General features: G+C 33.0%; 1 protein-coding gene across 1 annotated transcript in view; it reads left to right on the top strand.

Moving 5' to 3' along the window:
* The window catches only part of FYB1 (FYN binding protein 1), a 121,737-nt gene that overhangs the window by 68,319 nt on the left and 40,352 nt on the right, over positions 1 to 13,066 (top strand). Inside the window, exons 11-15 of the mRNA XM_063087549.1 lie at positions 356 to 493; positions 2,208 to 2,233; positions 3,796 to 3,862; positions 6,654 to 6,753; positions 7,206 to 7,368. Coding sequence (XP_062943619.1) covers positions 356 to 493; positions 2,208 to 2,233; positions 3,796 to 3,862; positions 6,654 to 6,753; positions 7,206 to 7,368 — 494 coding nt within the window. The remainder of the gene's footprint in view (positions 1 to 355; positions 494 to 2,207; positions 2,234 to 3,795; positions 3,863 to 6,653; positions 6,754 to 7,205; positions 7,369 to 13,066) is intronic.

Below are 13,066 nucleotides of genomic sequence, written 5' to 3'. Positions count from 1 at the left end.
ATTTCTTTCCATTTTGAAATGGTATATTTAAATATTTAAGATCTGTTAATTACTTAATTTTAATCATAAATAAAGCTAAATTGATATTTAGAACTTAATCCCAACTGACTTATCTTTGTATCTTAAGAACCAAGAGAAATCTCACTAAATAGAAAAAAAAAAATGATCAACTTAGTAGGAATAGTATTCAAACACCACTATCTATAAGCTTAATAGCACCAACTTGTTCAGTATATTGAACAGTATATTGCCTGAATGATCAATGCAATATAATTATCAAAAGTCTGCATGTGCACACAATGTCTTCACATTCCACTGATTATTACGTTCTGATCAATGCCTGCCTGCTCCAAAGCTCCACACTACAGGTTGAAGAGAAGAGTAACACATGGTCCTGGGGGATTTTGAAGATGTTAAAGGGAAAAGATGACAAAAAGAAAAGTATACGAGAGAAACCTAAAGTCTCTGAGTCAGACATTAATGAAGGTTCATCGTAAGAGTCAACCAAGCAAATCCAGTGCACAATAACTACACTAATATTAATTTAATTGAATGCTACTAATATTCTATAACCAATAACCAAGTCCTGATAGGCTTAAACCATCTTAATGTTATTTTCCGTTAATCATCTTAGCCTCATTTATGGTGCCATTCTTAAACTCATACACTACATAAGAAATGCCGAAATATTAAAAAATCATCATGTAGTTCAAAGATATATTTTACTTTCCCCACAAACATGCACAAAAATACACACATGTGCACGCACACCCTCACCCATGCATACACACACACTTACATAAATACACACATTCCATTTAGTGGGACTTTTTTTTTAACTGTAGCATCACATTCAAAGCTCACAATTCCAATGCTACATTTTACTATATAGTATTTTATATTGACTACTCTTCAAAGTATACATTCTCTTTTAAAAATTAATTTGCTAAAAATAAAGAACTCAATTTGGAATTTCTTTTTTCTAAATATAATATGTTAAGTCTTTGTAACTCTATTCCACAATAGTCATATGTTAATTCTATTTGTATTAAATTTCTCCTATACTAAAATTATTCTAATATCTTAAGTTTGCCTAAATAAAGCTTTCCATCCCCAAAATAACTCTTTAGTATAAATTTCATACATATGAATTTGAAGACTCAATAATGTTCCCTCGTACAGAAAAGTCTTTCTGTTTTATATGTACATAATATATTCACATTTAACTGAAGTCTTTATAAGATGTTAATTCCACATAGCATTCCTAATTTTAAATCCCTTTGTAAAACATCAAAACAGCAGTCAATAAAGAGTACACTTGAAATTTTAAGAAAACATAACAAGAAATTTTCAATTAAGCAGCATTACTCCAATATGATCCTTACTTAGAAATAAGAGACTTTTTTTTTTTTCCCTGCTTCAAGGACATAACACTCTATTCCAATTAGAGATCATTTGAATTAATGATCCCTTACATTTTACTTTAACTAGTCATTCCTGCCTTGTGCACCATTCTTTCAGTGGTGGGTGTGTATATGTGTGTATTTAGAAACCGTAATTCAGAAAGTAACGAAAGCAAAGGTCTTTTTCTGTTGCAGCTAAATGCCACCTAATCTTGATTTCAAATCACTTCTACTAATAAGCTCTCACTCTCCAGTTTAAGTGGGTATTCCTCTCTTATTCACCATTCTCCTCTTTGGATAAATATATAGAGATATAGATATATACGTATGTATACATATTGGGGAAATACGGTCATATTCCTATGACCTCTGTTGATTTTGACGCTACAATTCTACTGTTTAATTCAAATAAACAGTTTTGGGCCAGAGTTATGTATGCCACAATGTCTCCAAAGTTTTGAGTCCATTTAATTTACTCTGGAGTAATAATACGCTCAAACTTCATAGAACAAATCTGAAAACATTGGTCCAATGGCTGTGGGCAAAATAAATCAATGGTGTGTCTTGACTAGACTCTTTTGGCCAAAACTGGGGTTCTAAACAAGTCTTGCAAAATTCCAAGTTGATGGATAGAAACAGGGACTTAGTGGAGAAATGGAGGATAAGAAGGGAATGATAGTGAACAGACTGATTAACCTTTATAAGCCTCCAGGTTTTTGCCTATTCATACTTCTCCTATATAAAGAAATCAATTTCTATGTTCATATTAGTCTGATTATAATTGTGTCCTCATTTTTCTTCCAGTTTCCCTTCTCCTCCTAAACAGCTAGGTAAGTAATAAAAACTAATTATATATTCCACATCTTTATTTCTTGCAGATGGGGTAGTGGGAAAGTTTTGGATGTAGTTACAGCATCTGCATGAAAGTCCTGACTCTGAAAATAGTATATTGTATAACCTCGGGCAAGTACCTTCACCTTGGGTGGCCACAGCTGCTCAACAATAAAATAACAGGACAAGGAAAATAAAAAAGATTCATGATTTTTAAACTGGTTTTCCAGGAGTTGCTATGGACTTAGGGATAAGCAACAAGGAATGGACACCAACATCCCCCATGTCCTCCAACCCTAATTCAGTCCAAGCTTGATATGCTGTACTTCTGCATAAAGACAGCTAAAAACATGCCAGATGATATGCCACCAAGGCTCTTCTAAATATTATTTCTTTGATTTTTAAAATGTGTAATTTATATTATATTTGGGAAATTTTAAATGTAATACAGTCTCTTGTTTGTACAATTTCAATCAGCTTATTTTTTTAATCCCTTCTGAGACAGATCTTTAAAAGATTTTTTTAAATTTATTTTGAAAAAATAAAATATCTCACAGGAATATTCAAGGACTTTCAAAAAGTTTAATTTATAAACATGTTTAAACAGCAAGTCAACACAGAGATAATCTATTCTTTCAGACTCTATAGATATAGATATATAGAGAGAGGAATTGTTAAAGGAAATCAATTCTTTGCCACTACCAGAGAACGTTTAAACTTTCGATAATAATCATTCCTTAAAATGTTTGCAATTTGTTCAACGCATGTATTCAGTTTACTCTGTGAAGCAACTTAATAAGTGCAGAGAGGAAGCATACCTGCTGACATTACTAACAAGAAGCCTAGAAGGAAGGGAAATATCTACAGATTGAAAAAGCCATTGAAACAGTTAAAGTCATGGCTACTTTTCTGTCAGTGCTGTTCCTCAACACCTGCTGGTATCAGAAGTATCTTATTAATAAATATAATCTTTCTATTTGAAAGAGGTGCCACTCCCACCATCATTGTAAGGTAAAAATTAATGAGGAATAGATCAGAAAGTAAAAGAGGAAGACAGACAGACAGACAGAGGATGGACAGACAAAGACATAGACAGACATATAATTAGAATAATCTATATTATCACAGCACCCCACATCCCATAAGAATCTTGATTTCAATCTCCAATTTTTACTGCCAATGGTCAGTCGTGTTGATTCATTTGTCGGCAACTTGCTGCTCTTGCCAGTCATCTTATTTGTGGATCTTCCAGATAATCGCAGTCATTGTTCCGTGGGTTCTTTTTGTTTGTTTGTTTTTGTTTGTTTGTTTGTTTTTCCCATATAATGATAGATAATCATGGTCAGTGTTTTTTTGAGGAAAATTTAACACACTCATCCAGGGAGACAAGAACCTCTCGTTTTCAGGAACAGACAATGCTTCCAGAAGAAAAGTACCCAGATACCAGGAAAATTTCTTTTATCGTCCTTGAAGCAATCTTTATATTAAAAACCTCATTAAGTGCTTGTGTTATAATTTAAGCTAACAGTGTTTCAAACTTTGGTACTCTCTCTTTTGTCAGGTGTGGGAGATGAAGTTTACGACGATGTAGATGCCTCTGATTTCCCTGCTCCATCAGCAGAGATGAGGTAATTAAAGTGCTTTTATAACCATGAAGTAACAAAAATGAGATGGCTCAAGAAAATTTCACTGAAATACAAAGCCAGTGGGGTGTATGTCTACTGTGTGCAGTTATGTTCCCTCTGTCTTACTCTCTGACCCCAACTCTAATGACTCTGCTGGCTTTGTGAGTGAACACACCTAGTTCTCCCCCCTTTCCTCTCCCCCATCCCCCTGACTGTGCTCCTCCCTTCTGATCAACCTCTGCCCTGTGACTCACTGATGTCTGCATTCATGTACTCATTCATTCATTGGCAAAACATATTCGAGATTCTGCTCTCAAACGATCCCACCGATTCATCTCCTCCCGTGATTTTTACTCTTTTCCCAAAACTTTCGTCTTAAATATACTTCTTGGCTTACATCTCAGCCCTCACACATCTCGTTCTAGCCACCTCTGTCCTCCACAAGATTGTTTCCTTTATGGAAAAAAAGAAAAAGGATTTGTTTTTTAAAGGGACTTTTAGGTATGTTTCTTTTTCACAAAACATCGGATTCTCAAAGGTTCCATTCAAATTTAAAACAAAACAAACAAACAAAAAAAAAACAGTGATTTTTTTTTCAGATTACCTAAAGTTTCAGTTTAATTTTAGGCTAAAATTGTATGAAAATCTGTTAAGATCAGTTCATATAAAAGGAGTATCTTTTGAAATAGAAAATAACATGGTAGGATGCTTTCTCATTCTCCAATAGATATGGGAGATGGTCTGATGCATACTGTATATATAAAAGGACTCCTCTCTAGCTTTATCAAGAAAAAAGAAAGGTGAATAAAAAGATCTTGGACTTGATTAATTAAAGGATGAAAGTAACGTAAATGGGATACAGTGAGAGGTGTCTTCTGAGTTGTACTCGTAAAACTGTATGAGTGAACTCTAAGTATGAATTTATATTTTTACCAGCATTGTTAAACTAATTTTATTGAATTAAAGACAGTATCAAGATCAAAGAATACAAAGGGAAAACATGCTGTCACTCATATATGAAGATCAAGTTCTACAGGCAAAACAAATAAGAAAGATGAAAGGCGAGTCACTCTCCTTTTTCAGTTCTCCATGAAAGGAAAATCTAATCTTCAGTAATATGTTCAAGTTTTAATATTCCTCACCATTGGGAAGTCGTTTCCATCTCTGACAGTTTGTACTACATTTTTCTGTTTTCTATTACTGTAAAAATGCCACCCCATGCCATAAAATAGCTCTCTAGGAACCAAGAGTCACACACTGGACCTTTCCTTCAAGCAAAATAAATCCCAGCCGATTCAACTTTTACTGATATGGACTATTTTCTTACCCATTGCTGATTATCAGAGTTTAAAACAAGTTCGTGTTCTCTAACATAGTACTCTATTTTAAAATAAATTTCAGTAAATTCTTTTTAAGATTGCTTATAGGGCGTTCATTTCTAACTTTTAGGTATATTCTGATAGCCCCAGAGAGTTAATCTGGGCCAATAATTCCACAAATGCCCAGACTACCATAGTCAGGAGATACTGAGACAGATACAGAACCTAAGTCAGGATATTGTGCTAATCCTTCTCACAGTGAACAAACTAAATGCTAATATTCAAAAATTAAAAATCAAAGATCAAACATTTTAAGTAAATCCGTTACAAACAAAACTTTATCTAAAATAAACTAAGTAAAAATTAATATGTGTTTAAAATTTTTTATTATCCACAGATTTTTAAAATTCCCTTCTGCAGAGATTTATCACCCTTCCCCAACATCCATACTTAACCCTAAAGAACGGTTCTCAACCTTGGTTACAAATTAATATCACCTGGGGAGATTTTAAAATATGTATGTCAGACTAAGTTAGAATTTACAATACTTTAAATTAATGTAAATTAAATTATAATTTCTGGGAACTGGGCAAGTGCAGTGTCATGTTTTAAAAGCTTCCCAGGTGATCCTTTCTCTGGATAGTCTTGAAAATCACTGTCTTAGGCTTATTCATCTCTATTATGATAGCTGGCTTTAGTCCAGTTAATATATATGAGATATAGTGGATTTCTGTACCCAGACCCTAGGAATTTTGTGGGTTTTTTGGCTTGTTTGGTTTTTTTTTTAAATATTAAGTCCATTAATTGATCAAAACAGGATATGTTTTTCTCTCTTTCTCTCTCTCTCACACACACACGCTCACACACAAATGAACAACTGATAAAGTGATTAAGATAAATATTGAATATTAGCCATTTTCTTTAAGAAGATCCTGCTTATAATATCTAATGTCTTAATTTTACCTAATTTTTTTTGATTAACCAACATTTTCTGCCTCCCATTCTGGCTCTATTTTAAGTAGGTGTAAAAAAATTAACATACAGATAAACTTTGTAAATCATAAAAATCATTTTTTTAGAAAAGTGTTCTTTTTTTAAAAAGCCTTTTCTATGACAATGGCCAAGCCACTTAATTATCTAGGAAGCGTTGAGAATGGGGGGGGGGGGTGAGGGGATTGCTGTTGAAGAATAGGTTGAATCATAGGAAACTGCTGATATACAACCATTTTTAAACTATAACTCAGTGATTTCATATGCTTTATATGGTCTAACTCTCAGAATCTGCATTCTCTTGAATCTCTTCCGTGTTGTAAAATGTCATAATTTATTACAACAGACAGTAGTGAATTTCTAAGAAAAAAATTCATTGGAAACAACATTTAACAAAAATTCAATGTTGTAAATTAAGTCTCTATTGTACACCATTCATTTATATTTTTGAAACAAAAATTTGTTTTATGGTTTTGTCATCCTAGCCAAGGAATCAATATTGGAAAGGCCAAGATGGAAGAAAAAGACCCTAAGAAGATAAAAAAGCAGGAAAAAGAAGAAAAAGACTTCAGGAAAAAATTTAAAGTATGTCATATATGAAGTTTAAAGCACTAATGAAAAAATTCAATGATTTTTAAGTATCAAAATGCACAGGTTAAAAGTGTAATTATTAATATTATAGTTATCCATCATAACTCCTTTATTTTCTACAAAATTGTTTTAAATTTAAATGTGTTCCTATAACAGATTAAGCACGTTATAATACGTACACAATATATATACTGTGATAATCTAAATTTTGCTACACTCTGAACCTTGATAAGAAGGTACTAAAAGTAATTGTTGTATTAGGTTGGTGAGGTTATGACTGACTCCTCCCCCACCTAAAATTTTCTTTAATGTTCTTACACGATCTTTTGAAAACACTGGATTATTTTATTTTAACCAAAGAACTTCTTTATAAATCTGTCAATAAATGAGTTACTCTAATAAATTACATCAACCAATAATTTAAATATTTGTCTTTATTTTTCCAGTATGATGGTGAAATAAGAGTCCTGTATTCAACCAAAGTTATAGCCTCCTTAACTTCTAAAAAGTGGGGCACCAGAGATCTACAGGTAAAACCTGATGAATCTCTTGAAGTTATACAAAACACAGATGATACCAAAGTTCTCTGCAGAAATGAAGAAGGAAAATGTAAGTCACTGCTTAGCACTACATATGAATGGCACTCCAGAATTTAATGACGAGACACATTTTAGTGACCACACTGTTTTTACTAATTCTTTTTGCTCCGCGCTGAGTTGTGGAAATGAGATTTTGCTGTGCTGAAATCAATATATTTTATTTTAATCTTTCATTTACCAGCTGCTATGTATACAGTGTGGTGTCAAAGGTAATAAAAAATTGGTGCTTCTCAAAATGTGATCCTACAGACATCAGCATCAGAAAACCCTTTGTTATTAAAATTGCAGTTGCCTGGGTCCACCTTTGGTCCACTGAATGATGAGCTCTAGGAATCAGACGGAATCTGTGACCATAGCTTCTTCCCTAGTTTGTTCATAGGTACACTGAACTGAGAACCACTGTGCTAAATTAGTGAGTGACTCTTCCTCTGGCCTGGTTTTGAAACTATGTAGAATTTCAAATTACGTAGAATTATGTAGAATTCTAGGTATTTCACACCTAGAATTTCCAGTTTTCCTACCCAGCAAATTCACTTCTTTCTATTTTCTGTTTAGACACACTTAATGCAACATACTTTCCCAAATAAACACAAGAGTCCCTGACCTCTTTGACTTTATCAGTTATTAGAGCTGACAGATGGAAATGTTTTCATTAAATTTCAAAAGGAAGTATGAATTCATTTAATTTGAATTTCATTAAATTTCAAAAGGAAGCTTATTGAAAGTCCAGGGAAAAGTAATTCAAAATTGTGTTGTCTTATATTTGAAATTGGATAACCAGCATGGTTGCACGATATCAGCTTGGTTAATCTACATGGAAAACTGAACTCTGAGTTCAAGTTTAATGGGAGAAAGGTAACTCGGGGACAGGAACTGAAATGGAGTTTCAAGAATAAAACACAGTGATTCAAGGGTGAGAAAATGGATCTAAAGTTATCATGGAGAAGGTATGGTTGGCTTTTCAAAGGAAGATAGAGAATGTGGGTACAAAAGATAAAGGGCAGGGACAGTATAATATTAAGATTTGAAGCTCACTGGAGATAATGTGTAGAAAGAGTCCCAGGAGACAAAGAAAATCCCCATTCAAACTAGCATCTGTGGGGATCTATCCTAAGGAATAGCCTTAAATGCAGAAAAAAACTATATGCATTAGCAGGTCATCAAACAATACTAGAAAGCTGAAAATTTGTAAGTGTTTAAATATTGTAATGAATATACCTAACTGAATATTTTTAATAATGATTATGATAATAATGTGATGAACTTCTCATGACATAATACTAGGAGAAATAAGAAGGTTACTTAATGTGGTGTAGGATTTATAGCCATGTTAAAAAATCATGCAATAAAAAAAGCTAAACTAAAAGAAATTATACCAAAATGTTGATTGTAGCTGGTTAGGATGACAAATCTAGATGATACGTTTTCTTTCCTCAACTTTCCAAATTATTTCACATTTTTCACAATGGAGAATTGTCCTACTACTTGTCATTTGGACCTGTCTTCAGTGCACATGCTTCAGACACATCTTGCCCTCAGAAGAAAATTTTGCCATAGCATCCTAAGACTCCTGTCCTTAGCAACAAATCCCACCTAAATCAATGATCCTCCAACTTTAAAGTACATACACACCAAGGGGGATCTTGTTGATAATGCAAATTCTAACTCTGTTGGTCTCAAGTTCGGTATGAAATTCCGCATTTTACCAAGATCCCAGGTCATTGATGCTGCTGGTCCATGGGACATACACTGAGTAACAAGGATGTAGATTACCTCATCAACAGATGTGTATGGAAATAGATGAGCAGGAGTAGACAAAGCACCAGTAACAGTAATTCAGAGAAAGACTCCTATCTTCCTAGGAACCAGTGGATCTTAAAATGAGGAAAAGCAGTAGCCATTTAGGAAGAATTTTACAGCCTATTATCATTTCATATTTGATCATCAACAACTATAAGTACTATCATAAAAACTGGAGGGCTCCCATCTTAGAATTAATCTTTTAAAAATGAGAGGTGGAAACATTTTATAAGCTTCTGGTAGATTACAATCAAGAACTTCACATAACTTTGATCTTTTTTCATTTTCTGGTGCAGTATCAATGCACTTTATGACTTCCAAGCTCACTGAAAACTACTTCAATTCTTAGGTGGTTTTGAGGTCCCGTCTTAAGCAGGATGGAAACCAGATGAGTATATCGGTAGCACTTATATACCTGTTGTTTTTTATGCAAAGACTTACTTTGGGCTGCACTTTGTTTTATTTTGGTGAGTCTGGAAAACACCAGCAGGCTAGTGAAGAAGTGAGAGGGAAGGGAAGGCAGCCAATCACATTGTTATGAAAAAAGTTGCCACTTGGATAATTAGAGCTTAATCCTGCTATGGAACTCTGAGTGTCAGCATTATCTTAAATTCTTAATTTTCTTAATTTCCAATCTATTCTTCACATACCTCTATAGGATTTGGAATGATTGTTGTGTAGATTTAACTCTTCTTTACCTAGATAACTGCAATAGCCTTTCAGTTGCCATCTAATCTCTCCCCACTTTGCCATGATACTACTTTTGCTGCTATAATTGTTTTACCCCTCTATCACTCGTATTAGACTCTGAACTAAAGAGTAGCTTCAATGGAATGTTCTCAACATTGTATTGCCAACCCATTATATACACTGCCTTGTACCTCGTGTGGGGCTTGCTGGATTCAAAGTAACCATTTGGAAATCGCAATTGGATAACCAGATGAAAGTCTGTCATATGGACACCCACAGGAAGAAGTCTGTTAAATAGTTTAACTGGTTAGAGAACAGAAGTTCTCTGACTTAGTCTTAGTAATGTGGTTAGCTTGTTGTGTATCATTGAGGAGCCTCTGAGTCTTCCAGTTCCTTATTTCTTCATCCTCTGATGAGTAGCAAAGGCATTTGCAATTCAGCACCATGACCACTCTAACATTTTCCTTACCTTCTGTTCTCCTTTAATCAATCAAAGAGAAGAAAGCATAGCTTACTTCAACCTAACATTGGTAGTGATAGAAGTCAGATGCTAAAGTATGAATGATCCTTTAGTATGTGGAGTGGAACACAAGCCAGTTTTACAGACATGATTACATCCGATCAAGTATCAAGCACTGAATTATAGAAGCACATACAGTGTAACCATTGAGATCTTAAATATATACTCGTATTTCTGGCACCTTCCCAAATGTTTAGAATTTCTTACTAATATTTGTGCATATTTCATAACTCAATGTCTCATAAGCTGTGAGTTTTCCCACCTCCTTTTACTGGAGAAAAATTTCCTACAAAAACTGTGGAATGAGACAGGAACTGGGTTATTTGTGGCCCAAATGTTCTTCATTTTCTTTGGGAATCAAAGAAAAAGGGAATTAAAGATGCTTTAGATCCTCTCAGATACAATTGACCATTTCTTTACTTAAATAATTTGTTTTTCCAAAACAACACATGATCACTGAAGAAAAATTTTTAAAATTTAGAAATTTAAAAAGTCACTCTGATATGAAGCCCCAGAAATAACTATAGAGACAAACAGTGGGAGGGAGAACATTTTTATAAAACTAGGATAATAATTTATACTCAGTTTATATACCACATTTTGTTTTTTCTTTCTATTATGAGCTTTTTCCCTTGAAGTTGGACATTGTCCCACTGCCTGGGTAAATCTATGCAATATGATTTTATTGTTTTTAAACTGCATGAGGCCAAATTGAGTAAATTTAACCTTATTTTTGGATTTGCTCATAACAAATGATATAATAAGGAAATATTATTTTTATTAAGTAAAAAATGTGAAAATATTAGAACAAAGATCATTTCCATTTTTCCAAAGATTATTTTTTATTTCTTTGGTAATTTTATATTCACAATGCCCTTCTAAAAGGTGAGTCATTAGTCCTGAGACACATGTGTACTTTAGCAAGCAAATGTTTTTGGAAGAAATTAACTGGCACATATGGGGGGTGGGTGTTACTTTCCTAACCAGCTCTATCCCACCACATGTTTCAAAACATTTGTTTCCAAGCCACACTCTTCTGATCTGTGAATGTGAGGTTTCCAAATAATAATTTCATATATGTGAGAATCCCTGGTGTGCTAGCACCCACATATTATAAAGCTAGCTACACATGGCAGCCATTCTACATGGTACAGAACCATGGTGAGTTGTGTTTTTTTGATGATTTTTTCATTCATTTGTATTTTTTATTAACATTCCTTATGGTGAATGTGCTTGTAACACGTGAGCAAATAGAACATTTCCCAATTACAAAAAAAAAAAAAATTATTTCTAGGAAGCATAATGGAGAGATTATATAAAAATTCATGGTAAGTCATTTGTTTTGACACTGTCATGAATCATGCTTTTAATAGAAAGAAGTTTTATCAGAGATTCTTAAAGATACTAGACAGCAAAACCTATGCTGTATTAAAAGTCATTAACACTGTAAAAATGCTATATAATAGTGATTTTATAGCTAATGAGCCCCAAATTATCACATCATTTCAGAGAACAAAAATACAGCGGCATAGTACCATCCCACACTCCATCTCCTAGATACATTTTTCTTAAGTAATATTCACAGTCATTGATTCTTATGTATCTCACACAAATACACACACAACAACATCAACAACAATGGAGTATTCAACAAAAGAGAAAGCTATTCCTTAGAATAAGCAGGGAAGATACAGGAAGAAATCTAATAGGGGGTTGAGAATCTAAGAGAATAGAATTTTTTATAATTAATTTGTGAATTGAGGTAATTAAGCTGTATATCGCAAATTACTAACTCTGGTCATGTTAAGGACTTTTAGTGCTCTTTACATATAGTATTTTATCCCAGGCTGCAAAATTTTAGCACAATTGAGTTTTTAAAAGTAGATTACCTAAAAATATAGGAAAATAAAAATCTCTAATTTCTAAAAATGATGATTACATTCTCTTTGTTTTGAACTTTATTTCTTATAATATTCTGCAGGCTTAAAAAAATACATATTTGATGCTCGAATAATTTCAGTCTCCGGCAGTAGTTTATAATTTCTTATACATTTCTCTAATTTTCTATCTTCAAATTTTAGTGAGACTTTACGAAGCCCTAACAACTCACAATGAGTTTGACTTCAGTGTTAAGGGCTTCAGTTCATATGTGTCATTTTTAAAAAATTATTAACATAAACATAAATATATCATGGGAACATTAAATATTGTATTGTTTAATTTCTAATTCATTTTAAGAGAAAATCCAAAATAAAAACAGAACCACTCACTTAAACTGATGGAAAAGTTCTCTATTACTGTTTGCAGAGAACTGTTTAAATTTTATTTTAGCTCCAAATATAGGTATAAAGACAGATTTTAGTTATTAGAACCCTGACACAAAATCCATAATTTTTTCTGACAGCTTGTTATTTCTAACAACACAGATTTTCTCTTTTGAGAGACATGCATAGAATTGAATTTTTTAGATATGAGCTCATCCCCTCTTGAAAATTATGTTAAATTATAATGTATATCTTAATTTCTTTATTTATTTTTAATTTTTACTTTTTGGTGGCTAGATGTGTATATCTTAATTTAAAAAGAAAGTCTGTTAACATGAAATGAGCTGTGCTATCAAAGGTTACCCAGGGATCATAGATATTAATTGTAGATGTCCTTACATTAATCATCTTTGCTAATTTTATTTTAGTTGAAA

The sequence above is a fragment of the Cynocephalus volans genome, chromosome 2, assembly GCF_027409185.1.
Source record: "Cynocephalus volans isolate mCynVol1 chromosome 2, mCynVol1.pri, whole genome shotgun sequence".
Classification (NCBI taxonomy): Eukaryota; Metazoa; Chordata; class Mammalia; order Dermoptera; family Cynocephalidae; genus Cynocephalus; species Cynocephalus volans.
The sequence above is the reverse complement of the archived record's forward strand: the minus strand, read 5'-3'. Positions and strand labels throughout refer to the sequence as shown.